The sequence below is a fragment of the Nansenia antarctica genome, assembly GCF_963989245.1.
Source record: "Nansenia antarctica genome assembly, chromosome: 6".
Lineage (NCBI taxonomy): Eukaryota > Metazoa > Chordata > Actinopteri > Argentiniformes > Microstomatidae > Nansenia > Nansenia antarctica.
The window spans coordinates 57,842,915-57,866,609 of record NC_137676.1 but is presented as its reverse complement, the minus strand read 5'-3'; the positions used below and the strand labels follow the sequence as shown (position 1 = coordinate 57,866,609).

Genomic DNA, 23,695 nt, shown 5'->3' with positions numbered 1-23,695 from the left:
AGATAGAACTGGATCCATGGAGGAGAGAACACTGTTCTATCTCTGATATCTAGCTGTATGTTATCATGATATTTTGTGTTATACCTAATTGTTACGGTCCTGTAGTTTTTCCTGGTCATGTCATGTGGTCAGGAAAACCTCAGGGCCCTGGCCATTATACCTCAGTGAGTGACTGTGAATAACCATACATTTCCATAAATGCTTCACCTAATGTATTTACATTCTTTGTTTTACTAGAATTTCTGTCAGGAACCGACAGAGTACCGAGAGGTCGCCATTCCAAACTGCGACTGATAATCGTACGCTTGTCCCAGCCAGACACCGATGAATATTATCCAGAGGCCCAGACCTGCTATGAAGTGTTACATCTCCCAAATTACAGCACCATCGACATACTACACGAGAGACTTCTTCATGCAATCACTCACTGTGATGTCATCGGGAAATTCTGAAAACTCTAGACATCGACAGGCCTTTTCTGTAGGGCCTAGTCTACTGTATATCAGAACAAGAATAAGAATCTAATGTATATTGTTATATCAGCTGCCTGGTCTCTTTCATCATGTCAAATCATTATGCTGTAGTCAATCTACTTCATACATGTAATCTCTCATCGCTCAACAGTTCAACTAACAATCTGTCTGTAATGACCTATGGCTCTACTCTACAGTTTTAACATGGCCCCATGCACAAGGTTGACGAAACTGCTTGCAACTGTTTAGGGCGGTTGTGTTATACTGAATCGTAGGCCTACATTGAAATCGTACATCGAAATGTCGGCTACATTCCTTAACCCTTGTGTGGTGTTCGGGTCAACCGGACCCGTTTTACATTTTTACTTGGTGAAAAATGGTACAAGAATACATTTGATCAATATGAAACTCCATGGCCTTGGCTTATTTTCTATGAAAAACATGTAAAAGTGAAAAAAAAAATGTTTTACACATCCTACAATACCCCAACACATTTATGTCCTTCATAAGATCTTCGGGTCATTTAGGCCCGGATGCACAGAGACACACAGAAACATACACACACTCACACTGACACTCACTCACTCACTCACACACCTCTGCTCTAGCTTTCCCGTGCCAAGAAGCCGTCTGCTCTCGCACTTTTTACCTTTTGAAGTGCAACATTGTAAACATTTTTACATTTTCTTGCACTGTACAGAACGTATGCAGTAACTGCAAAAAGTACATTTGAGGTACACACACTGTCACATTCTGTGCTTCATGTGTTGTGTAGACAGGCATACCCATGCACACACAATTGTAGCCAGTGGTATTTCAGAATTATTTGGGATTTTTCAGACATAATACTGTATTTCGACAGTGACAGTGAAAACAGTGTACATTCCGTTCGTGTTTTGTGATTCAGCATTTGCAGACATTTTTGAGAGATGTATTTCATAGCTATTGGCAAAAACAATCTTAGTTTGGTTCTTTCATTTCTATTCTTGTTCATAACCTGTATTTTCTTTACAGCTTTGATTATAATTAGATAAATGTGAAATTCAATTGAGAATATAAATTCTAAATAATAAACAGCAATGAAAACATTGTTTCATTAACATTTTTCCTAGATAAGTATGATTTATGACACCCAGGTCTTTATTATAGTGGATTTTGCATTTTCAAAGTTAGGGGCATCATGTGCGTAAAAACGCTTCTACTCATCATGCTGTTGTTCGGCCCCACCTATTCCCAGGGGTCTGACACTTTGTGGGTTGTTACTAAGCATCCTCTGCTCCAGCCTCTCCAAAGGGCAGCCCCCTAGATCCACTAGAACAAAAGATATGCACTTTTGAATGTGTACACAGTACCTATTGTGCATTATTGGGTACAGTACCTGTTTGTGCCCACAGGAGGCGCCCTTTAATATTATGGGCTATTTTTGGGCTTTCTTGCCCCCTGAGTATACCCAGTTAAGCCAGACAATACCCTATGGGAAGAAATCTGCGTTATAACGGATCACATCCTCTGTCTCCACAAGATGGCCATTCAAGCCACGGGTAAATCCATGGGTCTCATGGTACTGCAGGAGAGGGCGCGTTGGCTCGGTCTCACCAACCTGTCGGCGAAATAGAGAGAAGAAATTCTCGACAACCCTATCGTACCGCAGGGTCTCTTCGGTGCAGCAGTCACCTCAATGCAGAAGAGATGTGAGGAGAAAAAGAGAGAGGATGAGGCTATGGAGCTGTGCCTTCCGAGAAGAGCGCAGCCCGCAGCACCCGTGACCCAGCCACGGCAGTCATATGAATGAATGAATGAATGAATGGACTTTATTGTCATTGCTACAGTACAGGTACCAAACAACGAAATTTAGGAGGGGTGGCTCCCCTGGTGTTAGGAAAGGAAAAAAAAAAAAAGCTTTAAAAAAAAATTCACAAGAAGGGAAGGAGCTGGTTTACATAAATAAAGGCTATGTACACAATCCACTGTACTATACTGTACAGATAGACGACTAGGGTTGTCATATTGCACAATAGTATTGTTTCACGTTATTTAAAGTGTTTGCAGGCTTGAAATGTACATGTTTGTGCCTCAGCACTACACCTGATTTTTTCAGTCCAGCAGCTGCCATACAATCCGTCCAGACTGTCCAGGGCCCAGAACTTAGGTCTTTGCTGTGTTCAGGGCCTGGACGGCCCTGTGGTAGAAGCTGTTCTTCAGTCTGTTTGTCTTAGCGGCCAGGGTCCTGAACCGCCTTTTCGAGGGCAGCCTGGTAAAGTGTACGTACCCAGGGTGGGTCGGGTCCCTGGAGATCTTGGAGGCCTTCCTGAGACAGCGTGTGTTGTACAGCTCTTCCAGAGAGGGGAGGGGGGCGCCGGTGATCTTCTGTGCTGTTCTCACGACTCTCTGTAGCGCATTTCTCTCCGCTGTTGTGCAGCTGGAGAACCAGTTGCAGATGCCGTAGGTGAGGATGCTCTCCACTGCGCCGCGGTAAAAGGTCACCAGTATCTCCTGCTTGCTGTGTTCCTTCCTGAGGCATCTCAGGGTGTATAGCCGCTGTTGTGCCCTCTTGATGGTGCCTTTTGTGTTGTCCTTCCAGGTCAGGTCATCCCGCATGTGCATCCCCAGGAATCGGAGGGTTGAGACTCTCTCCACGCTCTCTCCGTCGATGAGCAGGGGCTGGATCTCGGACTTTTTCCTCCTGAAGTCTACGATGATTTCCTGGGTCTTTGACTTGTTCAGCAGCAGGTTGTTAACCTTGCACAGATTGCTCAGTTGCTCTACCTCATCCCTGTACGCCGCCTCGTCCCCCCCCCGAGATACATCCCACCACGGTGGTGTCGTCTGCAAACTTTACGATGGAGTTGCTGGGGTGGACGGGGGTGAAGTCGTAGGTGTAGAGGTTGTAGAGGATGGGGCTTAGCACGCAGCCCTGGGGGGACCCAGTGCTGAGTCTGAGGGCTGTGGAGGTGTGGGGGCCCACCCGCACCCTCTGGGGGCGGTCGGTCAGGAAGTCCTTGATCCACGCACATATAGAGTGTGATAGACCCAGGTCTAGTAGTTTGGTCACTAGCCTGTCTGGAAGGATGGTGTTGAAGGCGGAGCTGAAGTCCACGAAGAGCAGTCTCGCGTAGCTGTTTCCCCTCTCCAGGTGGGATAGAGTGGCGTGGAGAGTCGTCGCGATGGCGTCCTCTGTGGACCTGTGGGCTCTGTAGGCGAACTGGTATGGATCCAGGTTGGGCGGGAGGCGTGTGAGTATGTGGGCCCGGACTAGTTTCTCGAAGCACTTCATGATGATTGGTGTGAGTGCCACTGGGCGGTAGTCGTTTAGGCAGCTCACCGTGCTTTTCTTCGGGACTGGGATGATAGTTGAGGTTTTCAGGCAGGGTGGGACCGCCCGGCCCCCGCTTTCAAGACCCCCAGAGCGGCTAGACAGCAGGCAGCGCCTCAGGCACCCAGAGGTCCCAAGAACCCATGGGCCAGGAAACAGGCTCCCCGGGCCAGACCTCAGGCGTCCCCGCCCCCTCCCCCGGCCGCCGCGTCGGCGAGGAAGAAGAAACGGGTGATCTGACAGCCTCTCCTCGGGAGGAGAGCGAGTCCAGTCGGCCCCCCTCGCTGACCGCTCTGTACCCTCCCAGCTCCGTTCCAGAGCAAGTTCGGTACGACATGTTCCATACAAAGGTGAGAGACTGTTCATACTGCTAAGTTGTTTGTCACTCAAGCACGTGATGCTCTCTCCTGCCCACCGTTCGAACCGCTGGAACAGGTGGAGGTGAAAGTGTTAACGCTAAAGACGGTCCTATTGCTTGCTTTGGCTTCGGCTAAACGCATAGGTGAAGTCCATGCGCTCTCGGTGCACCGAGAGTGTACAAAGTTCTCCCCAGGGGACTCTAGGGTCAGTCTGATGCCTAACCCAGCCTTTATTCCGAAGGTTATAGGCTCTTGCACCCCTATAGAGTTGGCTGCCTTCTATCCCCCGCCTTTTGCCTCGGAAGAGCACAGGCGGTTGCATACTTTATGTCCTGTCCGCGCGCTGCGTGTTTACATAGACAGGACTCAGGGTTGCAGGAAAGGTGACCAGTTGTTTGTATCCTGGGCGAATCCACACACGGGAAAGCCAGTGTCGAAACAGCGCCTTTCCCATTGGGTAGTGGCGGCTATTGCCTTGGCTTACTCTAGTAAGGGTCTACAGCCCCCCGCGGGCTTACGTGCGCACTCTACTAGAGGTTTGGCGACCTCCTGGGCACTCTTTAGAGGAGTGTCTATTCAGGAGGTGTGTGCGGCGGCGTGCTGGGCTTCGCCCCACACGTTCGCTAGATTTTATAGGTTGGATGTTACGGCTCCAACGCTATCACACTCAGTCCTCAGTTTGGGTTCCTCTTAGGACGTAGTTCCTAGAGTGTGAGGGTCCATTCTAGGACAGTTGTCGTTTTGCAGGCAGGTCTGGCAATACGGGAGTAAGTATATTCCCATAGTGAGATACGAAACGAATACTATGAAAGAGAACTTTAGGTTATTTACATAACCCCGGTTCTCTGAGTAGTATTCGTGAGTATCTCACCGGACCACCCTCCTGGCTTTAGAAGCGAAGAAGAGGTTGCTTGTTTTGAATGACGACAGACGCCGTGTGTAAGCCTTATATAGGCGGAGGGTCCCGTCCCTCCTGACACAAGCGTCGCCTGGGCCAGCCAATGGGCTGGCGCAGTGTAATTCAGCTTCTGATGAGGTCACGCAGGGGGCGTTCCCATAGTGAGATACTCACGAATACTACTCAGAGAACCGGGGTTATGTAAATAACCTAAAGTTATCTACCCGCATCACCTACAGTATAAGATGCAAACATCAATTGAGTAAGTGTTAACAAACAAGACTTTACTTCCAACATATAGCTATTTCTCCCAATATAGTTGATCTCTATGCCATACTTGTAAACTCTCATTGCTCAACAGTTCAACTAACAACCAGTCTAATCATGAATGAAATGTCATCGGTAATATAACATGGTACATTTTGGCTGTTTTTGGCACTTTTTGTGTTCTACAGTAGTAGTACCGTGAATAGAATAGAAGCTACTCTTCTTCTTAAAACTGTTGACAATTAACAACTTTGGTGATCTAGGAGAGAGTGGCCCTGAGTAGTATTGCAAAAGTTATCAGGAAAATGACCCCAGGACTGTGCCCACATTCAAACCTACAATCCTTACACTCTTTACAACTACACTGTGTAAAATGATGTCACAACACACTCTAGTGGAACAGCATGGAAGTAGGGTCAGAGGCAGGTAGCAGTCAATGTTTTTTTTATCTAACTCCTAGACCAAATCCCTGTAGCCAAAAGGGAGCCAGGTAAAGGTAAAAGGGAGGCAACTCGTGTAAACTCAAATCTAAAACACACAAAACAAAACCAATTCTTTCTTACTGTCACTTGTTTGGTGAAGGCAACAACTTCTTCAAAGGCTGTTGTAGGGGCTGAGTGATTGATTGGCAATGAAATTCAGCTGAGCTCCAACAAGGGCTGGCTGGAGGGGCATGGCAGCGGGGTTGAGGGTTGTGTCATAATTCAAACACTCCTGGGGAGATTAGAGGGTTATGACAGCGAGTACGTGTTCTCACATATTTGGGAAGTTTCACATAATCGACTTGAAGGTTTGAGGATACATATTCAAAAGCCTAGGTTCAACTCCATCACCAGGGCTTGAACCTGCAACTTCCAGATCCTGGGGGTGATTGTCTTAACCATTGAGCCACAACTCCTACGCAAATATAACAAAGCACAGGTCTAGCAAATACACAAAATGAGATGAAATGGAAAAACAACAAAGGAGTCTCTGGCGTCCAATAAAGGAAGCAGCAGGATGAGGAGGATTCATAAATATAAACAGTTTTAACAAGCTATTTCTGAGCAAGTCAATGTAATTTGTCTAACAAGTCTTCGTTCAGTCCTGAGCGAAGAATGTAGTCCTAAAATAAGAAAGGCTGCGTTGGAACTGCTTTAAGTGTACTTCATAGTTCATCTTTGAGTGCGGCCTTTGTCTGTCTGTGAGTGTGTTTTGAATGATTCTGAGAATAAAATATTATCTCAATAAAAAGAGAGACTCTCATTCTAAGAGTCTCAGTGGATTATCTTTTGGGGTGTGGTGGCGTTTTGACGATGGAAGTGGATGGGGGTCTAAACAAAGGGTAGGGAGTTGCTATGGTTATCTCTCTATCAGGCCATGACAGGCGAGGGCTGGGTCAGGGCCCAGGGTGACACCACTGCTCTGGTGTCCCACAGCTGCAAGGAGGAACCATGGGTTCACTTAAGGATGAATTAGGCCTATATTATTATATAATATTTTTATTATTATTATTAAACCTTTACTTAGGCCATGGGTCTGAGGTCGAAGTCTCTTTTGCGGAGGAGCTCTGCTTAAAACATAAATCAATAAAACATCCGAAGTACATTCAAACATAATACAAATTAAATCAAATTACAAACATAATACAGTTGATTAATTACATATGAATTGCAACGTCATTATACACAATATAATCAATTAAAACATGTGCATCCCTTGGATGACAGATCCTGTATCAAGGTTTTAAACTAACCAAGTAACACAAGAGAATCTAATGTTTGTGTCGAACTGAGGATTTATCCCAGCTTGGGCCCTGGTTTGGTAGACCTGGTCTGGTGTCTGCCATAAAAGCAACAATGTAAGATAAATGTGAGTTTTAAAATGACAGCCTTATATATAAATACAATCCGATGATAAGCCCTTCTTACAGTCGAAGACTCCCAACCCATACATTGATATACGATGGTGGGTGCGGAAACCATACCTAGAGATGAACCGCAGAGCAGAGTGATGAACATAGTCATGGACAGGAAGAAGCGTCTCCTGGACACTCCTCCTATTCTCAAACGGGACTCAAACCAAGTTTAACTGTCAAACCCGTGGTCAGTTTTTCAACATGTAATAGGAGAGCATGATCAACCATATCAAAAGCCTTAGAAGGGTCAACATAGAAGGCTGCACAATGCACATACTATATGTATTGTACGTGTTAGCCAGTACTGTGTGTGTTAGCCAGTACTGTGTGTGTGTTAGCCAGTACAGTGTGTGTGTGTGTGTGTGTGTGTGTGTGTGTGTGTGTGTGTGTGTGTGTGTGTGTGTTAGTCAGTACTGTGTGTGTGTTAGTCAGTACTGTGTGTGTGTGTGTGTGTGTGTGTGTGTGTGTGTGTTAGTCAGTACTGTGTGTGTGTGTGTGTGTGTGTGTGTGTGTGTGTGTGTGTTAGTCAGTACTGTGTGTGTGTCAGTCAGTACTGTGTGTGTGTTAGTCAGTACTGTGTGTGTGTGTGTGTGTGTGTGTGTGTGTGTGTGTGTTAGTCAGTACTGTGTGTGTGTGTGTGTGTGTGTTAGTCAGTACTGTGTGTGTGTGTGTGTGTTAGTCAGTACTGTGTGTGTGTGTGTTAGTCAGTACTGTGTGTGTGTGTGTGTGTGTGTGTGTGTGTGTGTGTTAGTCAGTACTGTGTGTGTTAGTCTTGGTGTGTCTGTACTCCACACTGTTCTGAAGTCTTAGGCCTTAGGTATTTCAAGCTGGTAGTGATGATGGCGCACCCAGTAGAAAATCCATTCCAGCAATGACTGCCTCACACCAGGTGTGGCGTAACCATTGGTTACCCCGATGCATCGGAACCCCAGGGCGCGGTAGAGCCTGTGGGCGGCCGGGGCGTAGGCAGTGGTTCCCAGGACAACCGAAGAGAAGCCGTGTGCTGCCGCAAATTCTAGAAGTTTCCGGCCCAGCGCTACACCAACTCCGTGTTTGCGATAGCGCCTGTCTACGGACATACGCTGCAACTCCACAATGCAGCTTTCACCCGGCACACCCACAGCTGCTACTAGACCCACCACTCTGCCATCTAGCATGGCAACCCACAGCCAGGAGTCTGAGAGAGAGAGAGAGAGAGAGAGAGAGAGAGAGAGAGAGAGAGAGAGAGAGAGAGAGAGAGAGAGAGAGAGAGAGAGAGAGAGAAAGTTTATTTTTTTAGGTAATGATGGCTTGTAATTTCGTTTGACATTTATCCAACCTGTAAGTGAAGATCCAACTTCTATTTTACAATTACCACATTTTTGTTGAACTACCGTCCTCATTCTCTGAACAATGTTGCACAAGGAATTTACTCATAATTTGGACTCAGTTCAACTGTATCTATGCTGATGTGGGTGATACAATCTGGCTTCCTATATCTTACAGGGAAATCAAACCACAGGGGGAGAGAGAGAGAGGGAGAGAGAGAGAGAGAGAGAGAGAGAGAGAGAGAGAGAGAGAGAGAGAGAGAGATTCAATCACTTTTGCAAAAGGAAAAGAGAGGTGAAGAAGGAAGAAAGGTTTATGGGTGATGGAGAATGAGAGGACGGAACAGAAGGATGACAACGACCTTGAAAATGGAATAGTGCTTTGTACAGTAGGCCCTAATTGTTATGCATTGTTATGCATCCTATCTTCATACAGGGGAGACCTTACTGAGACCTGAGTCTCTTTTCCACCTACTGATGCATGAACATTGAAAGCATGTGTGTGCACTACTCTGCAGTAAGAAATTAAAAAAACTTTTAAGATGTTATGTTTGAACGCTGTCCTGAGTTCTAAGTGTGCGTTTTTTTTTTTCCTCCATGTGTTTTGGATACCAAGATTACTCACTATATCGTCTCTGTCTATAAAGCATAGTTACCCAAAGTGACTATTACATCTTAACAAAACAGAGCACTAGCAAGTCTCGTAGTCTTACCCGGTGCCTTCAGGTAATGTCTCTCCATGTCGCCCATGTCCGTGCGTCTCGCTCGCTCCAGGTAACCGAGGACAACTCTCCGGCTGTAGTAGTAGCGCATGGACAGGATGGCCAGGGCCACCACACCTGTCATCCAGGCGGACTGGGTCGCAGCAAAACTGACGACTGGGGAAGAAAGTTGAAATGAGCGCTCTTTCGTTGCAAAACTGTAGAGGAATATACAGCAGAGGTAGCGCCACTCGTCCAAAATCGTTTTTTCATCATTGGGTTATTTTTTTTATACGGTGCCTTTTCCGTCCCCAGTACTAAATCATGTTGTATGTTTTCTATATTTGGACAAATACTAATTTCATAAGGTTTTTCATGTAGGCCTATAGTCAATTGTTATTTATTATGAATACAATGATATGGGCTTCTAAGTTGTTGTTTTCTACATTTTAAAAGCTTTGGTTAAAGATGTAAATTGGATTTTGCATGGGATTTGGGATGTCCCCAGTGTTGTTCATTAAACTTCAATCCAAAAAATAACTATTAAAAACATATACATTTCCAAATATGTTATTATTATTTCATTTTCCTGATCAAATCTATTGAAATCAAATATAGTTTTTATCCATTTTGGGTTTTTTTGCACATAAAAATGGGTATAGTTGTCACTAGAACTGGCTAACTTAATTAATAATGTTACTGCTGACAGCAGCAGAAAAATGTTGGCAAATATCAGCTGCCCAAATATCAGCTGCCCAAATACCAGCTCCCCAAATATCAGCTGCCCAAATGCCAGCTGCCCAAACCGCAGCCCTGACATAAAGTAAAACGCAATTCGCGAGCGCGTATTGCGCATTGAATCGCACATTTCCCAGAGGAACGAATGCCATTAATCTACTGTCATCATGACACAACATGAATGTACATTTATAGTAAATGAATGCCCCCTTACTGGTCATAGCGGCGTAGAGGAGTAGACTCTCGGGGTGGTATGTTAACCCTCGGAACGCAGTGTCGGGAATCATCTCCATCAATCCATCATAGAAGATGCGCTGGACCTCCGGAGAGTGCACAAGTTGGAATTCCCGCACATCTACAGTGTTTTTATTGATTCGGTTGACGATGTTCTCCTGGTCTCCTCTTAATCTCTTGTCACCCATGTTGAAAGGTATCTCTTACTTAGCCTACACGTTCTTTACTGTCAGAGGTCCCTTTCAGTGAAGAAACGTGAACGGACCAGTGACACCAAAAAACTCAACAGTAACACTTACAAAAGTATGTTGTTTTTCACTGTGACACTCGTTTCACCATTCCTAGGAGAGCTGAATGACCACAGGGTAAGACTATTCCAAAAACGAGTATAACTGCCTCTTATTTGCATGGATTTGTCTAACATTTCCAAAGTTGCAATAGTGAACAAACAGTTTGTGTCCTGCAGATTATGACATAATGACACAAATTAGGCTAATTGTCTTATCTCTCTAGGCACATCCCTAGGGCCTCCTTGCCACTTGGGGCCCCAGACAGAACATCAACTGCCTAAATAATGTTCAATATATGTAGCCAGTAGCCTACCACCTTGTGGCTACTAGTGATAACCCACAGGAGCATAAATTAGAGCAGTATGCACCCACGTTCTGTGCAATGACATAGAGGGGCTTTACACACGTTTCTCCCGTTTCTTCAAAGCCCAAAAGCCAGCCTCAATTACTGGCTGCAACTGCAAGACCCTCCGCTGTGGAGGAGGACGGAGGCTCTGCCCCCAAACTCAGCAGCAGAGGCAGGTGATTTTAGCCCCAACGTCACATGCACTGTTCATACACCGTTCATGCACCCTATACAATTCACTTCACTAATTCATAGGCAAGGTCAGAAATGATTTTGAAGCCTACGAAGCAGAGGCCAAAACTCACACAGCAGCCAAGGGATACAAGGCAGACAGCCGAAGCAGTCAAGTGAAGAAAGTCATGTTGTGTCATGTGAGTCATGTGAGTCATGTGAGTCATGTTTGGTGAGTCTGCAGGTCCAGAGGTGCGATGCTCAGCTCTTGAGGATGATTTTACAGCAGAGTTTTGCCATCTCAATGCTGAAAAATGAACAATCAGTCATGGGCATGTATTAGAAGCTCAGAGAGCTAGCGATGCTTTCCCTAATGTGGACATTTGCCTTTGTATGTAGGCCTATCGGACATTACGATTGCAAACTGTTCAGGAGAAAGGTTGTTTTCTTTGTTGAAACGTGTGAAAACGTAGCTGAGATCAACAGTAAGGGAAGAAAAGCTGAACACCTTTGCCCTGTTGGCAATTGAGAATGAATTTACAGCCTCGCTGGATTTTGATGACATCATGGAGGACTTCACCTTATTGAAAGTCAGGAGAGAACATCTGTAAATGTAAATGTCTGTTTTTACCATTTACATATCTAAATCTGAATAAGTAAAGACATATTAAAATCAAATGTAAAATGCATATACATGAAATGTTTAATATAGGGCTATACTTTCCACTACGAATAAATGACAACAAACACATTGTGTGTGAAATAATAAATAGATAACCTAAAATATATACCTCACTAAATTAATGAGCATAATAATCATGTGGCAGTTAAATTAAGAGCTAGATATAAAAAATCAAATAAAAAGAGTGTAAAGCCCGAATAGAGAATAGAGTAGAGAAGAGAATACTTGTATAATCTATCCATTTAGTCCTGCTCAGACCCTCTCAAACTCGGCTGGTGAGTAAGTCATCCCTGCTCTGACTATTGGGTGTCAAGCTTTGCAATAATATTCATCATGGTGTGTTCACCTCTCCAGAGTTGCAGTAATACTAATTTACCACAGAGGGGCATCATATGACTATATTTGAAGTAAAAGATAATGGCAACACTATAACTTCCACTACAGAAACAATACACACTATCAACCAATGCCGGCAGTAGCTATGGACAGGGGTCCACCCAATCAAAAGTTAAGGCAATTACTTTTCTTGTGAATTACTGATATTCCGGGGGCGTGTTTGAATGTTTAACGTTATTATTTGTATTTACTGTCTCTGTCTCTGTCTCTCTCTGTCTCTCTCTCTCTCTGTCTCTCTTCTTCAGTGGAGTCAACAGTAGTTGGCAGTGCTAGAAAGAACAATGGCCTGGGGAGGGTTGTGACAGTTTCGAGTGGCGCCAAACATACTGGCTGTGAGAATGTATTCAATATTTGCAATGTATTTAAATATTTAAAGTGCTGCCCACTGCGGCCGTCGGACTACCGGTAGAACCCCCCCCCAACACCCCCCGTCTGCACCCACCCACCCAAGGTGATGTGTCTGGCCCTGTGCCTGCGATCAATAGTCAATTAGAAAACAGAAGAATGGGAGTGGGAGGGTGGTGGATGACAGTTACATGTTCTAAATGAGAGAGAGAGAGAGAAGAGAATCTCAGTGACAGACGGAGCTATAGGCTACCCAGGATGACTCATTGACGGGCGGACATCTTTGGATGGATCTGTTGAGATCAGAGTGCATCATCATGGGACATGTCAGACAAGAATGAGCTGGAGCCAAGTCAGATGCTATTTTGAGAGAGAGATGATGGGGTTTGGCATTGTGTCTCTTGAAAGGCTGCTGCCATTTGCGGTCACAGAAGGCAGATGACACAAGTAAACTAGGACAAGAAGCAAGGAAGTAGGGAGAGACATCAAGATAGGAAGAGAAGGGTTGATCGGGTTGACCAATGGAGGAAAGGATGGAGGGAAAGAGGGAGAGAGGGAGATAAGACCAATGGAGAGAAGCAAAGAGAGGAAAAAAGTTATGATCCAGATGGAAAGAGGAAGAGAGGGATGAGACCAATGGAGAGAAGGATGGAGGGAAAGAGGGATGATCCTGATAGAAAGAGAGAGTGAGAGGAATGAGACCAATGGAGAGAAGGAAAGGGAGGAAAAAAGTATGATCCAGATGGAAAGAGAGAGAGAGAGGGATGAGACCGATGGAGAGAAGGATGGAGGGAAAGACGGATGAGACCGATGGAGAGAAATATCGAGGGAAAGAGGGATGATCCAGATGGAAAGAGGGAGAGAGGGATAAGACCAATGGAGAGAAGGAAAGGGAGGGGAAGTGGGACGAGACAGATGGAGAGAGGGAGGCAAGGGGAGAGAGGGTGATTTCTGATGATGGGGGGTAACGTTAAATGGGGAACGTTAAAGTCCTTGATGGCAAGGCCTTTAGTCATCAATGAGATGACAGAACAGCTTGTACATGAGAAAGGAGGGGTAGAAAGTGAGAGAGGTGGGTGATGACATAACTACCTGTGGGATAGGACTACATTTTAATAGATTAATATATGCCATTTATTATATATAGATGCTTATTATTTATGCTTTTTTCATTTATTATATATAGATGCTTTTATCCAAAGCGATACATACTGCCATAACGTCATAGAGAGAGAGAGAGAGAGAGAGAGAGAGAGAGAGAGAGAGAGAGAGAGAGAGAGAGAGAGAGAGAGAGAGAGAGAGAGGAAGGGGAAGGAGAGACGGGGTGTGTGCTGAGATGCCTGACACATACATGACTCGGGCTTGATAAAAGAAAAAGAGAGGGAGGAGGGAGAGTAGGAGAGAAGACACATCACATGAGGAGAGATGAGTAAAAACCAGGGAGGGGGAGGTTAAGATGTGCCGTCCCAGGAGATGGTGGAGAAAAGAAGAAAGAAAACCGGTGAAGAGAGGAAGCAAGCGCTTTGCCTTTCATTCACCATTTCAATCACAAACCAAAAACCTGTGAGGTTTCTCCATGTGCAGCGACTTCATTTCCCCAAGGCATAGGAGACGTTAGGATGAGCGTGCCATTTGATTGGCCTGCCTCAACTTGGAGTGTCAGTGACTGACGCATCAATAGCATCTCTCCCCTCCCCTACCCACCCCTCTCTTCTCTTCTCATCCTTCATCAGTCTGCAATACTTCTGAGGTCATTCGTCACAGCTCTCGTGAGACAGCCCTAGAAAGATGATAGCACCCCCGTCTACACCTGAGTTGGATCTTGCCTTATTAAGAATTACTGTACAGGGCATCTCTGTGTGAAAAGTAAACAAGGTCATTACTGTAAACCACTCTGTGGCATCATCCATGTCAACATCCTGCATGCTTTGATGACACGTGTGTGTGCGCGTGTGCATGTGTGAGTGTGTGCGTGCGTGCCTGCACCATGTGTGTATTATTGTTGCACGTGTGGTAGCAGTGACGCCATAACAAACGTCTGTCTCCCAGCGGGCCTCACTGACAACTCCAGACCGTGCCAACGAGTATATCTGCGTGTGTGTCTCCATACACACTTAAGCCCTCCAAATGCTCTCACCCACAAAACCATCCAAGCACGTGACTGGAAAACATCACACTTCTTCTGTTGCTCTCACTCTCTCTTTCTCGCCTTCTCAAATTCCCGCCTGCCTTGTTGCCGGCTGCAACATCTCACTTGTTTGTAGCAACACGTGAGAGACAGTCAAAGCTCATCACATAAAGAGCAGAATCAAACACTCGGGCCAACGTGACACATTGTCAATACTCCAGACGATGGAGAAAGAGGTGTGTGTGTCACACACACACACACACACACACACACATACACTTGCTCAAGTACACACCACGCACACACACACACACACACACACACACACCCATACACCCATACACACACACACACACACCTCACAGAGAGCTAAAAATAACTCACAGGTGCTCAGATACTGTACTGATCAAAGGGTTTCCATTCTGATTAATTATAGCGACTGCCCTCGTCTCTGCTCTTCTTTGATTCCTCACATAATTAGATCCCTACCAGGTGGGCGGAAAGAAACAACACACAGAACAAAGTAAAATGGCGTGACGTGGGCACCCAGAGAATCAGGAAGAAGAGAGGAAAAACCCACATCGGTGGAACAGTAGACCGTAGTTTGCACAGGTCTGCACAGGTCGAACCGGGTTTGTACAGGTAGAACCTGGTTTGTACAGCTAGAACCGGGTTTGTAAAGGTAGAACCGGGTTTGTACAGGTAGAACCTGGTTTGTACAGGTAGAACCGGGTTTGTAAAGGTAGAACCTGGTTTGTACAGGTAGAACCGGGTTTGTACAGGTGCTGTAGACCCTGATTTACTTTTACCAAGAGAAAGAGAGAACGAATGACTGAAAGGAAGGTAATGTGAAAGACTCAGAATTGATAAACAAATGGTGGAGAAAATTGGAAAGGAAGAACAGGGATATAATGCTGTGAAGAAGGGAGGGGAAGCGGGGGGCTGATGACGACAGGGAGATTTGAAGAGAGGGATGTGTGAAAACAAGATAGGGAAGGAGGGAGATCCCGAGATGAGAGAAGGAGAGGAGTTGATATCTGTAAGACGTGTGAGTGTGTGTGCGCGCGCGTGTGTGTTTCGTGCTGGGCTATGACGTGTGTAGGTTGGGCATTGTCATCTGTGTGTATGTGACTCTCTCCAAGTGTGGAGGCAAGTTGTGACATCTCACATCTCGCAAGAAGCTCACATCTTCGATGGATAATTTCCGGCACCAAAATGACAAACACACTGAACTATTTTCTTCTATCACCCCCCCAGCCCCCCCCCCCCCACTCTCTCTCGCTGCCTCCATCCACTCCCATCTGACTCACAACCGAAAGTCATTAATATTCATCTATTCAACAGACGCTTGTCCCGCCTCCCTCTCACAACTCGCATCGATGACTCCAATTGTGTCTCACTGTTGACTGACGTGGCCACCGTCCAATTGAACACACATGGCTCATACCCCAATTTGTGGGTGCGTCATTGAGGTCCATTGGCGCACATGGGCTGCATCCAATGGGAAGGCATGATGCTTGCCAGGTTGTGTACGTCCGTATCTTCCTTATTTAGAGCCTGTTTAGTCATCTTCCTGCCTTCTGGGAGTTGCACAGTACAGTTGACTGACTTAAACACGTAGGCCTATGTGCCTTATTTAAAGGGTCCTATATGAACAGTATAACCTCATTGCATCCATGTGAGGGCTCCTACAACTGTAACAAGCTTATTTTGGGCAAGTGGCCCTCTGACAGGTTGGTTTGGGGTTAAAGGTAATTTATTCACTGGTTACATCATTGAAACTTATTAAAGTCATTATTAAAGCTTCTGATGTATTTAGCTTAACATAACACCAATGACGTCTGGCTATGTCCACATTTGGTGATCCTATGGTGACAATGTGAATATACACTGATGAGCCAAAACTTGATGTGGTACGGTGTACGGTTTGTTCATGCTCCGACCACTGTCGATAGGTACTCACCACTGCTGACCGGGAGCACCCCACAAGGGAGCACCCCACAAGCCTTGCCATTTCAGAGATGCTCTGACCCAGTCGTCTGGCCATAACAATTTGGCCCGTGTCAAAGTTTCTCAGGTCTTTTACTCCTGCCCATTTCTCCTGCATCCAACACATCAACTTCAAGAACTGACTGTCCACTTGCTGCCTAATAAATCCCACCTGTTGACAGGTACCATTGTAACAAGATAATCAGTGTTATTCACATCACCTGTCAGTGGTCATAATGGTTTGGCTCATCGGTGTATGGGACTCAAAGTTAATAAAGGGCAAATATTTAATACATTCTCACAGCCAGTATGTTTGCTCTTGGCGCCACTCGAAACTTGTCACAACCCTCCCAAGGCCGTTGTTCTTTCTAGCACTGCCAACTACTGTTGACTCCACTGAAGAAGAGAGACAGAGAGAGAGAGAGAGAGAGAGAGAGAGAAAGAGAGAGAGAGAGAGAGAGAGAGAGAGAGAGAGAGAAGAGAGAGAGAGAGAGAGAGAGAGAGAGAGAGAGAGAGAGAGAGAGAGAGAGGGAGAGATATTTTTATGAGAGATATGACCTAACCCTAGTTATGAATGATGGTTTCGATGGGTGACATATGATGACTGAATGTGATCTTACTTGCAATGTCTGGTGGTCTGGTCTCAAACTCTATTGCTTGGTTATCAGCATTGGAGAGATGGTACACTACTATATGTTCAGGTATGTCCTCCTGCATTATCTTCAGGCTTGTTTGTTGCATAGTAACTGGTATAATGACTACAAAAGAACATTCAGACGGAAGACTTATACAAGAGAGATGGATTGTGTGTGTGTGTGTGTGTGTGTGTGCATGTGTGTGTGTGTGTGTGTGTGTGTGTGTTTTGTCCATCCCTCTGGACATCTTAAAGATGATTCCAAAGTGTAAAATGATACACCCACGCAAATAGATTTTTTTGAAGTTATTTATTTAATAATGTTCTCTTTCAGACTAGGCTGATCGACTGCTCATCCTTTCTTTCAACAATTAAAAAAGATGACAGCAATTGACATGTCACTCTCCTCGCCACTCAGTCAAGCAGATAACAAAATATTATTTCTCCCACACTCCCACATATACACACGCACACACATTCACATTGAGTTGCTCAGTCAACCAGTCTATACACATATTGGGTAAAAGGGTATTACTGGCGCTTTGGTCGTCTGAAAGTGACCTTACTATCATGGCCACAGAAGAGCACCGAGGCCCAGTTTGACCTCACCCTCATGGTTGACCTTTACACCACCTCTACGGACACTGCAATTAACCTCCATGGACACAGTCAGGAACTTAGACAAACAGTATACCTAGACCAATCCTTGCAATCTTTCCTGTTAGTGAACAGCTTATTGTTGATTCACAGAGGCGAAAAACAGAATAACATAATGATACTTTTCTTAAGAGCATGGGCATGGCAAACCAAAATAATCTATATTGAAGAGGCTAAAAGCATCATTTTATGAATACTGTACATGTATGTGTGTGTGTGTGTGTGTGTGTGTGTGTGTGTGTGTGTGTGTCTGTGTGTGTGTGTGTGTGGGTAGGTGTGTATACGCCTCGCTGTTTTCTTCCTATCCTCTAAGATCTTGTCCTTGCCTTTTTCCACCCCTACAGCAACAATCTCTGTAAAAGGAAATGCTCTCTCCTCTTTCTTTCAATGACTCCCGTGTTTTACTCCTGTGAAAGGATAGGGAGACAGGTGACTGCTTCAAGACACAAGTGTTCGGCAGGATAAAGAAAGAAAAAAGAGTGGATACGTCAGCCCGCCTACCCTCCCTCAGACAAACTCAGAACAGCGAGGGAGAGAAGTAAGGGAGAGAAGTAAGGAGGGAAGGAGAGCGGAAGCGAGGGAGGGAGCGAGGGAGGGAGGAACGGAGACATGCTGAAGAGTGGCGGAGGATGAGAGGAAGCCTTGTTTGGTCACTTCCACCCGTTCCTTTCGTCCGACGTCACTCCGGTTGTCCACCAATCAGATTTCAGTCTCTCTCGCTCTGTCGGTGAGGGCATAAGTGGATCTGTCTGTTAGTCTGTCTGTCTGTCAGTCTGTCAATGTGTCCCTGCTTGCTAGTCTATGTCCGTCCATTAGTCTGTCTGTCTTTGCGTCTGTCATAGTATAACGGTAAGCTCAGTCTCTCAGGAACTCAACACGTCAGTCCAACTGTCAGGATCTCCTTCTCTTAGTCAATCGTCTTTCTCCTTGACAGGTTCTGTGCCAGCTGTACAGTGGATCTGCCAGCTCGGCTCGCAACCAATCATTCCCTGTCAGTCTCTAAGCTGCAACAGTTGTCAGTCATGTTCCTAGTTAGAACGATGGCGAGACATTGTGTTCCAGTAAGTCTATTGGTTTTGAGTTACAGTATGTCCAGTTTAGTCATGTTTGTGTCCTATTTAATCATGGTGACGTGATCAATCACTGGTTGATTCTACCTGTTGGATCAGAGTGGAGGAGAGGGGAAATGGTGGAGATTTGGGTGGGGGGGGGTTTAACGAGGAGGTCATTTTGTTTCAGTCTTTGCTCACTTCATCAAGCTACGGTGTCTAGATAAACTAGTCAAATGGACTGGTCATCCTGTTACCTTCCAAGAGGATGAGTGAGCATGAATAGTCACAAAAAAAACAGACATTACCTAAAAGAACAGGCAAATTAATTCCAAATAATAACTATCCCAGAAGAAAAGTCTCACAATGTTATTCAGAATCTCCATTGCTCTTTTATCCAGAATCATTCAGAATCATTCAGAAACATTCCGACCTTGACATCACAAATGATAACAACCAATCAGAACAATGAGGCTGTCTGACCGTAAACATTCTTACCCTGTGGAGGTGAAGATGTCATATTTACAGGGAGCATGGAGGGTGATGAATGAGTTCAATACTTGTCGTTCTCTCTGTTTCAAGGGCGAGCACTGTCGTTTTCTCTCTCCTTTTCATGTATTTCTATCTGGTCATCGCTCTTTCTCTCCCTGTTGTGTTAGCTCTGCTGTGTTAAGTTTTTCTTCATCTTGTCAGAATACTTTCTTACACAACCTCCTTTAGTTTATTCTTAACTCGCCGCGCTCTCTCTATCGCTCTCTCTCTATCGCTCTCTCTCTATCGCTCTCTCTCTATCACGCTCTCTTTCGCAGTATTTCTCTCTCTCTCTCTCTCTCGCCGAAGGCTAAAAGAGAACAGATTGTTCTCTCTCTTTCTCTACTTCTCTCTCGAACTCTGTCTCCACCTTCTATACTGTGTACGTGTCACTCTTGATACACCCTTTGCTCTGCCCTACAGAAACGCTTACTTTCCTCTACTCTGGAAATACCAGAATTAGAGGTGAACCTGATGATGGTGATGATGAGGATAGTTGTTGACACATGATGGATATCTATCCAGCATGTACACACATCTATTTACAGGATAGTCGTCACAGTTTCAGTAACAGTAATGGCTGTCATGTAGTTATTATCAAAACTGTAACCATAGTAGTAGTAGTAGTAGTAGTAGTATAATAGTAGTAGTAGTAGCAGTAGTAGTAGTAACAGCTAGTAAAGTGTATGTAATTGCAGTAACACTGGCAGTTGTTACAATTGCCAAGGCTGGCCTGACAATGATGATAGCTTTCACAACAGTAAGTAGCACTGATATGAGCTGTAGAACGTGTTATTGTAACACTCATAAGGTGACCGCTAACCCTTGATTGCAAGAGTAACGGTGGTTGACCAACACGTCAAGCAGGCGAGGTAAAGACGCCACCTGTTGTAGTTAGCCTTGGCTGAGTACTGACTGTAACAGCTATTTGTAAGCCCTGCATAATGTTAGAACTAACTGTCTAACAGCCCCCTATTTCCTCTCCTGTGCCTTTATCATTGGTTAAGATAGAGTTGCTCAGTAGGATGGCAAAGGGGGTACAGAGTTTGTAAGACGGGGTCTCCACTGCCCTGGAATTGGCAGAGAGAAGAGATAGGAAGGTGTGGGGGTGAGTTTTGAAAGTCTGATTCAGCCAAATAGGAGGTGCAGATTGAGGGAGATGGCGAGGACGGAGAGGACGAGGAGAGAGGGACAAGGGGATGACAAAGGAGCGGAGGAAGGGGACGCGCCGTCAAAGTCGGTCGGGCAGTCAAGCTCGAAACAGCGCAGGGTGGTGCCGGCGTCTTCGTTGCCGTAGTTGGCCCAGTACTCTTCGGCGTCGAGCTTGGGCAGCGCCGCCTCCTCCTCCCCGAGCTCGTACTTGACAGAGGTGGACGTGGTCTTCCCCTGCGAGAAGGGGAACGCCTTGACGGTCTCGGAGCTCTTCTCGAAGATGCCTTTGGACGAGGACACGGGCTTGTTCTTGGAGAACCACCAGCGGGTCTTGGTGCTGAAGGTGGTGGTGGTGGAGCCGGCGATGGAGCCGGGGTCGGGGAGAGGGCACAGGGCGAAGTCCATCTCGCGGAGGAAGCGGAGGTCGAGGCCGCGGCGGGGGGAAGGGGAGGCGCACATCAGCTCGGAGGAGGAGACACGGGCGCCGCGGAACCACTCCCACAGGTTCTGGGCCTCGCAGCCGCACGACCAGGGGTTGCCGTTGAGACGCAGGAACTGGATGGCCTGGGTGTCCCTCAGGGCCTGGCCGGGGATCTCAGCCAGGGAGTTGTTGAAGAGGAAGAGCATGGTGAGGCGGCCCAGGTCGCGGAACGCACGGCGATTGACCTGGCGCACGCGGTTGTCGTGGAGCAAGAGGCGGTCCAGATTGACCAGGCCGTGGAACACGTTCTCGGAGATCGTGCGGATCCGGTTGCCGTGCAGGAAGAGCTGGCTCAGGTTGATGAGGTCAGAGAAGAGGTCGTCCTGGAGGAAGTGGAGCTGGTTCTCCTGCGATGGTAACATGAAGTGGGCCGATTAGGTTATACAGTAAATGACACACTCATCAACAACACATGACAATATGATAATACTTTATCGAAACACTTACTCATCCTCAAATAGAATTACTCACTTCACTTGACAAAGGGTCATTTCCCATAATATAAACAGTTATCAATAGTGTGTATGTGTGTGTGTGTGTGTGTGTGTGTGTGTGTGTGGTGTGTGTGTGTGTGTGTGTGTGAGTGTGTGTGAGGGGTGTGTGTGTGTGTGTGTGTGTGTGTGCATGTGTGTGTGTGGGGTGTGTGTGTGTGTGGGTGTGTGTGTGTGGGTGTGGGTGTGGGTGTGGGTGTGTGAGTGTGTGTACTGTGTACTGCCCCTACCTGCAGGTAGAGGAACTGCAGGCTGTAGAGCTTGCTGAAAAGGTCGTGAGGCAGGGCAGTCAGCTTGCAGCGATGCATATGGAGGCTCTGCAGCTTCTCCAGGCCCCTGAAGGCGCCCCCCTCCAGCCTGCGCAGGTGAGGGTTGTCCCCCAGGTCCAGCTCCTCCAGGTCCCTCAGCTCGCTGAAAGCACCAGCCTCGATCCAGGTGATGTTGTTGGAGAAGAGCCACAGAACCTGGTGGGAGAGGGAGAGAGGGATGGTGGGAGAGAGGAAGAGGGAAAGTGTGAGTATAGTCAGGTAATATTATAAGCCATGGAAGTATGCACTGAAAATCTAAAATCTAAAAACATGAAAGACAGAAAGACAGAATATAGAAAAAGAAAATACACAACAAAACAAAACAAATAATAATAATAATAGAAATAATAATAATAATAATAATAATAATAATAATACATTACCTGAGTTCCGAAGCCGAAAGAGCCTACTCTTAGCTCTGTGATGCGGTTGTTCTGAAGGAACACGCGCTGCGAGTCGAAGGGCACTCCCACGGGCACGGCGGTGAAGTTCTGCGCCTGGCAGCTCACGGTCATGGGCGTCGGGTAGCACACGCACAGGTGCGGGCACGCCTGCGCAGGACCGGGCTTGCCTAGGACCAGCCAGACCACCAGCCAGAGGGAGAGACCGCCTGGGAGGAAAAGGAGAGAGGGGGAAGAAGTGAGTTTTCATACTGCGTTAAGAGGAGGACGAAAGAGGCTCGAGGCGAGCGCTGTCCAGCAAACGTGGTGCTGAACATGTATAAAGCAGACGCTTGACTGCTGGATACATCACAGCAAATCACTGACGCTCTAGAAGACGTGTTATCTAACAACATAACATGTTTACTTAGATATTGTTAAGAAATAGCATTAATATTATATCATCAATGTATTGTCATGACACTCATTTGATTGTTGATTAAAACATTGTGATATAATTATCGATGTTGGCATTCAATTTCATTAGAACAAGTTCACATTATCACAAGAAGAGCTTGTCTTGATGCCAGAGGTGAGGTATGATAGGTTTAGTGGTTGTTATTGAGTGACCATGTTTGTGCGTAAAACGGGTCTATCTGCGCAATGCATTACGCACGACAAAATCCAAATACATTTCTAACAAACAGAACAATTTAAAGCAAAAGTAAAGCTATAGGCTACGTTTAAAATCGTACATTTGTGACACAAGTTTGTGGCACAACTTTTTAAGAGTATCTCAGTACTTCAATCGTTTATACTTATACAATTGTTTGACATATTCAAACAATATAAGATATCTAACCTAGGGCTACCTCGCAATGTTATCCAATTGCTTATTCCGTTGAGTAAATAATGTAATAACATTTTTACCAAGTTTACAATTCTCATTCATGCATTATTCGTTCAGAATAAGTTTTTTTTGTTATAGCTGAAGTAGTAGGCTTGCACAATATATTTCACCACTACCAAGCCAAACGGGAAAAGAATAGAAACAGAGAGAAACTTACTTTTGCAGGTGCGTATGATGGAGCATCGTCGGCTCCGAGCAGTCATGGTTGTTGTTTCCATCCTAAACCAAATTCGAAAGCGAGTTAGCCTGGGGAGTTGAAACACTGCCTGCTATCTCCGCTGAAGCTTTGGTTACCAAGTCGGAGCGACTGAGAGAGTGAAGACTGTCGGATCCTGGTCCCCCTTTTATACTCAAGCCCTCCGTTGGTGCCTACGGGAGTGGGCACCGTGGAATCTCTCATACGTCACACCCCGGGTCAAGATCGAGCGCGGGTGTTAGAAACGGAAAGGGGGGGGCCGGCGAGGAGGGGGGATTCTTGGAGAGCGGGCGGGCGCGCAGCATGCAACCGCACAGAGCCTACACGTATTCGCCAGAAGATAGAACGAGGAGGAGATTCGAAGTTCTACGA

General features: G+C 45.9%; 2 protein-coding genes across 2 annotated transcripts; both read right to left on the bottom strand.

The window, feature by feature from the left end:
* Positions 1–8,013: 8,013 nt before the first annotated feature.
* Positions 8,014–10,375, bottom strand: LOC308160736 (N-acetylaspartate synthetase-like; the record flags this gene model as incomplete). Its single annotated transcript, XM_080534678.1, has 3 exons — positions 8,014–8,384; positions 9,228–9,392; positions 10,168–10,375. The coding sequence occupies 3 exons, from the start codon at positions 10,373–10,375 to the stop codon at positions 8,014–8,016; spliced, it is 744 nt and encodes a 247-aa protein (XP_080390804.1).
* Positions 10,376–20,533: 10,158 nt separating this feature from the next.
* Positions 20,534–23,434, bottom strand: rtn4rl2a (reticulon 4 receptor-like 2 a; the record flags this gene model as incomplete). Its single annotated transcript, XM_080535163.1, has 4 exons — positions 23,285–23,434; positions 22,221–22,447; positions 21,760–21,993; positions 20,534–21,385 (listed from the first exon to the last, which is right to left on the bottom strand). Exons 1-4 carry the CDS (start codon positions 23,343–23,345, stop codon positions 20,534–20,536), a joined length of 1,374 nt encoding a protein of 457 aa, XP_080391289.1. The 5' UTR covers positions 23,346–23,434.
* Positions 23,435–23,695: the final 261 nt, after the last annotated feature.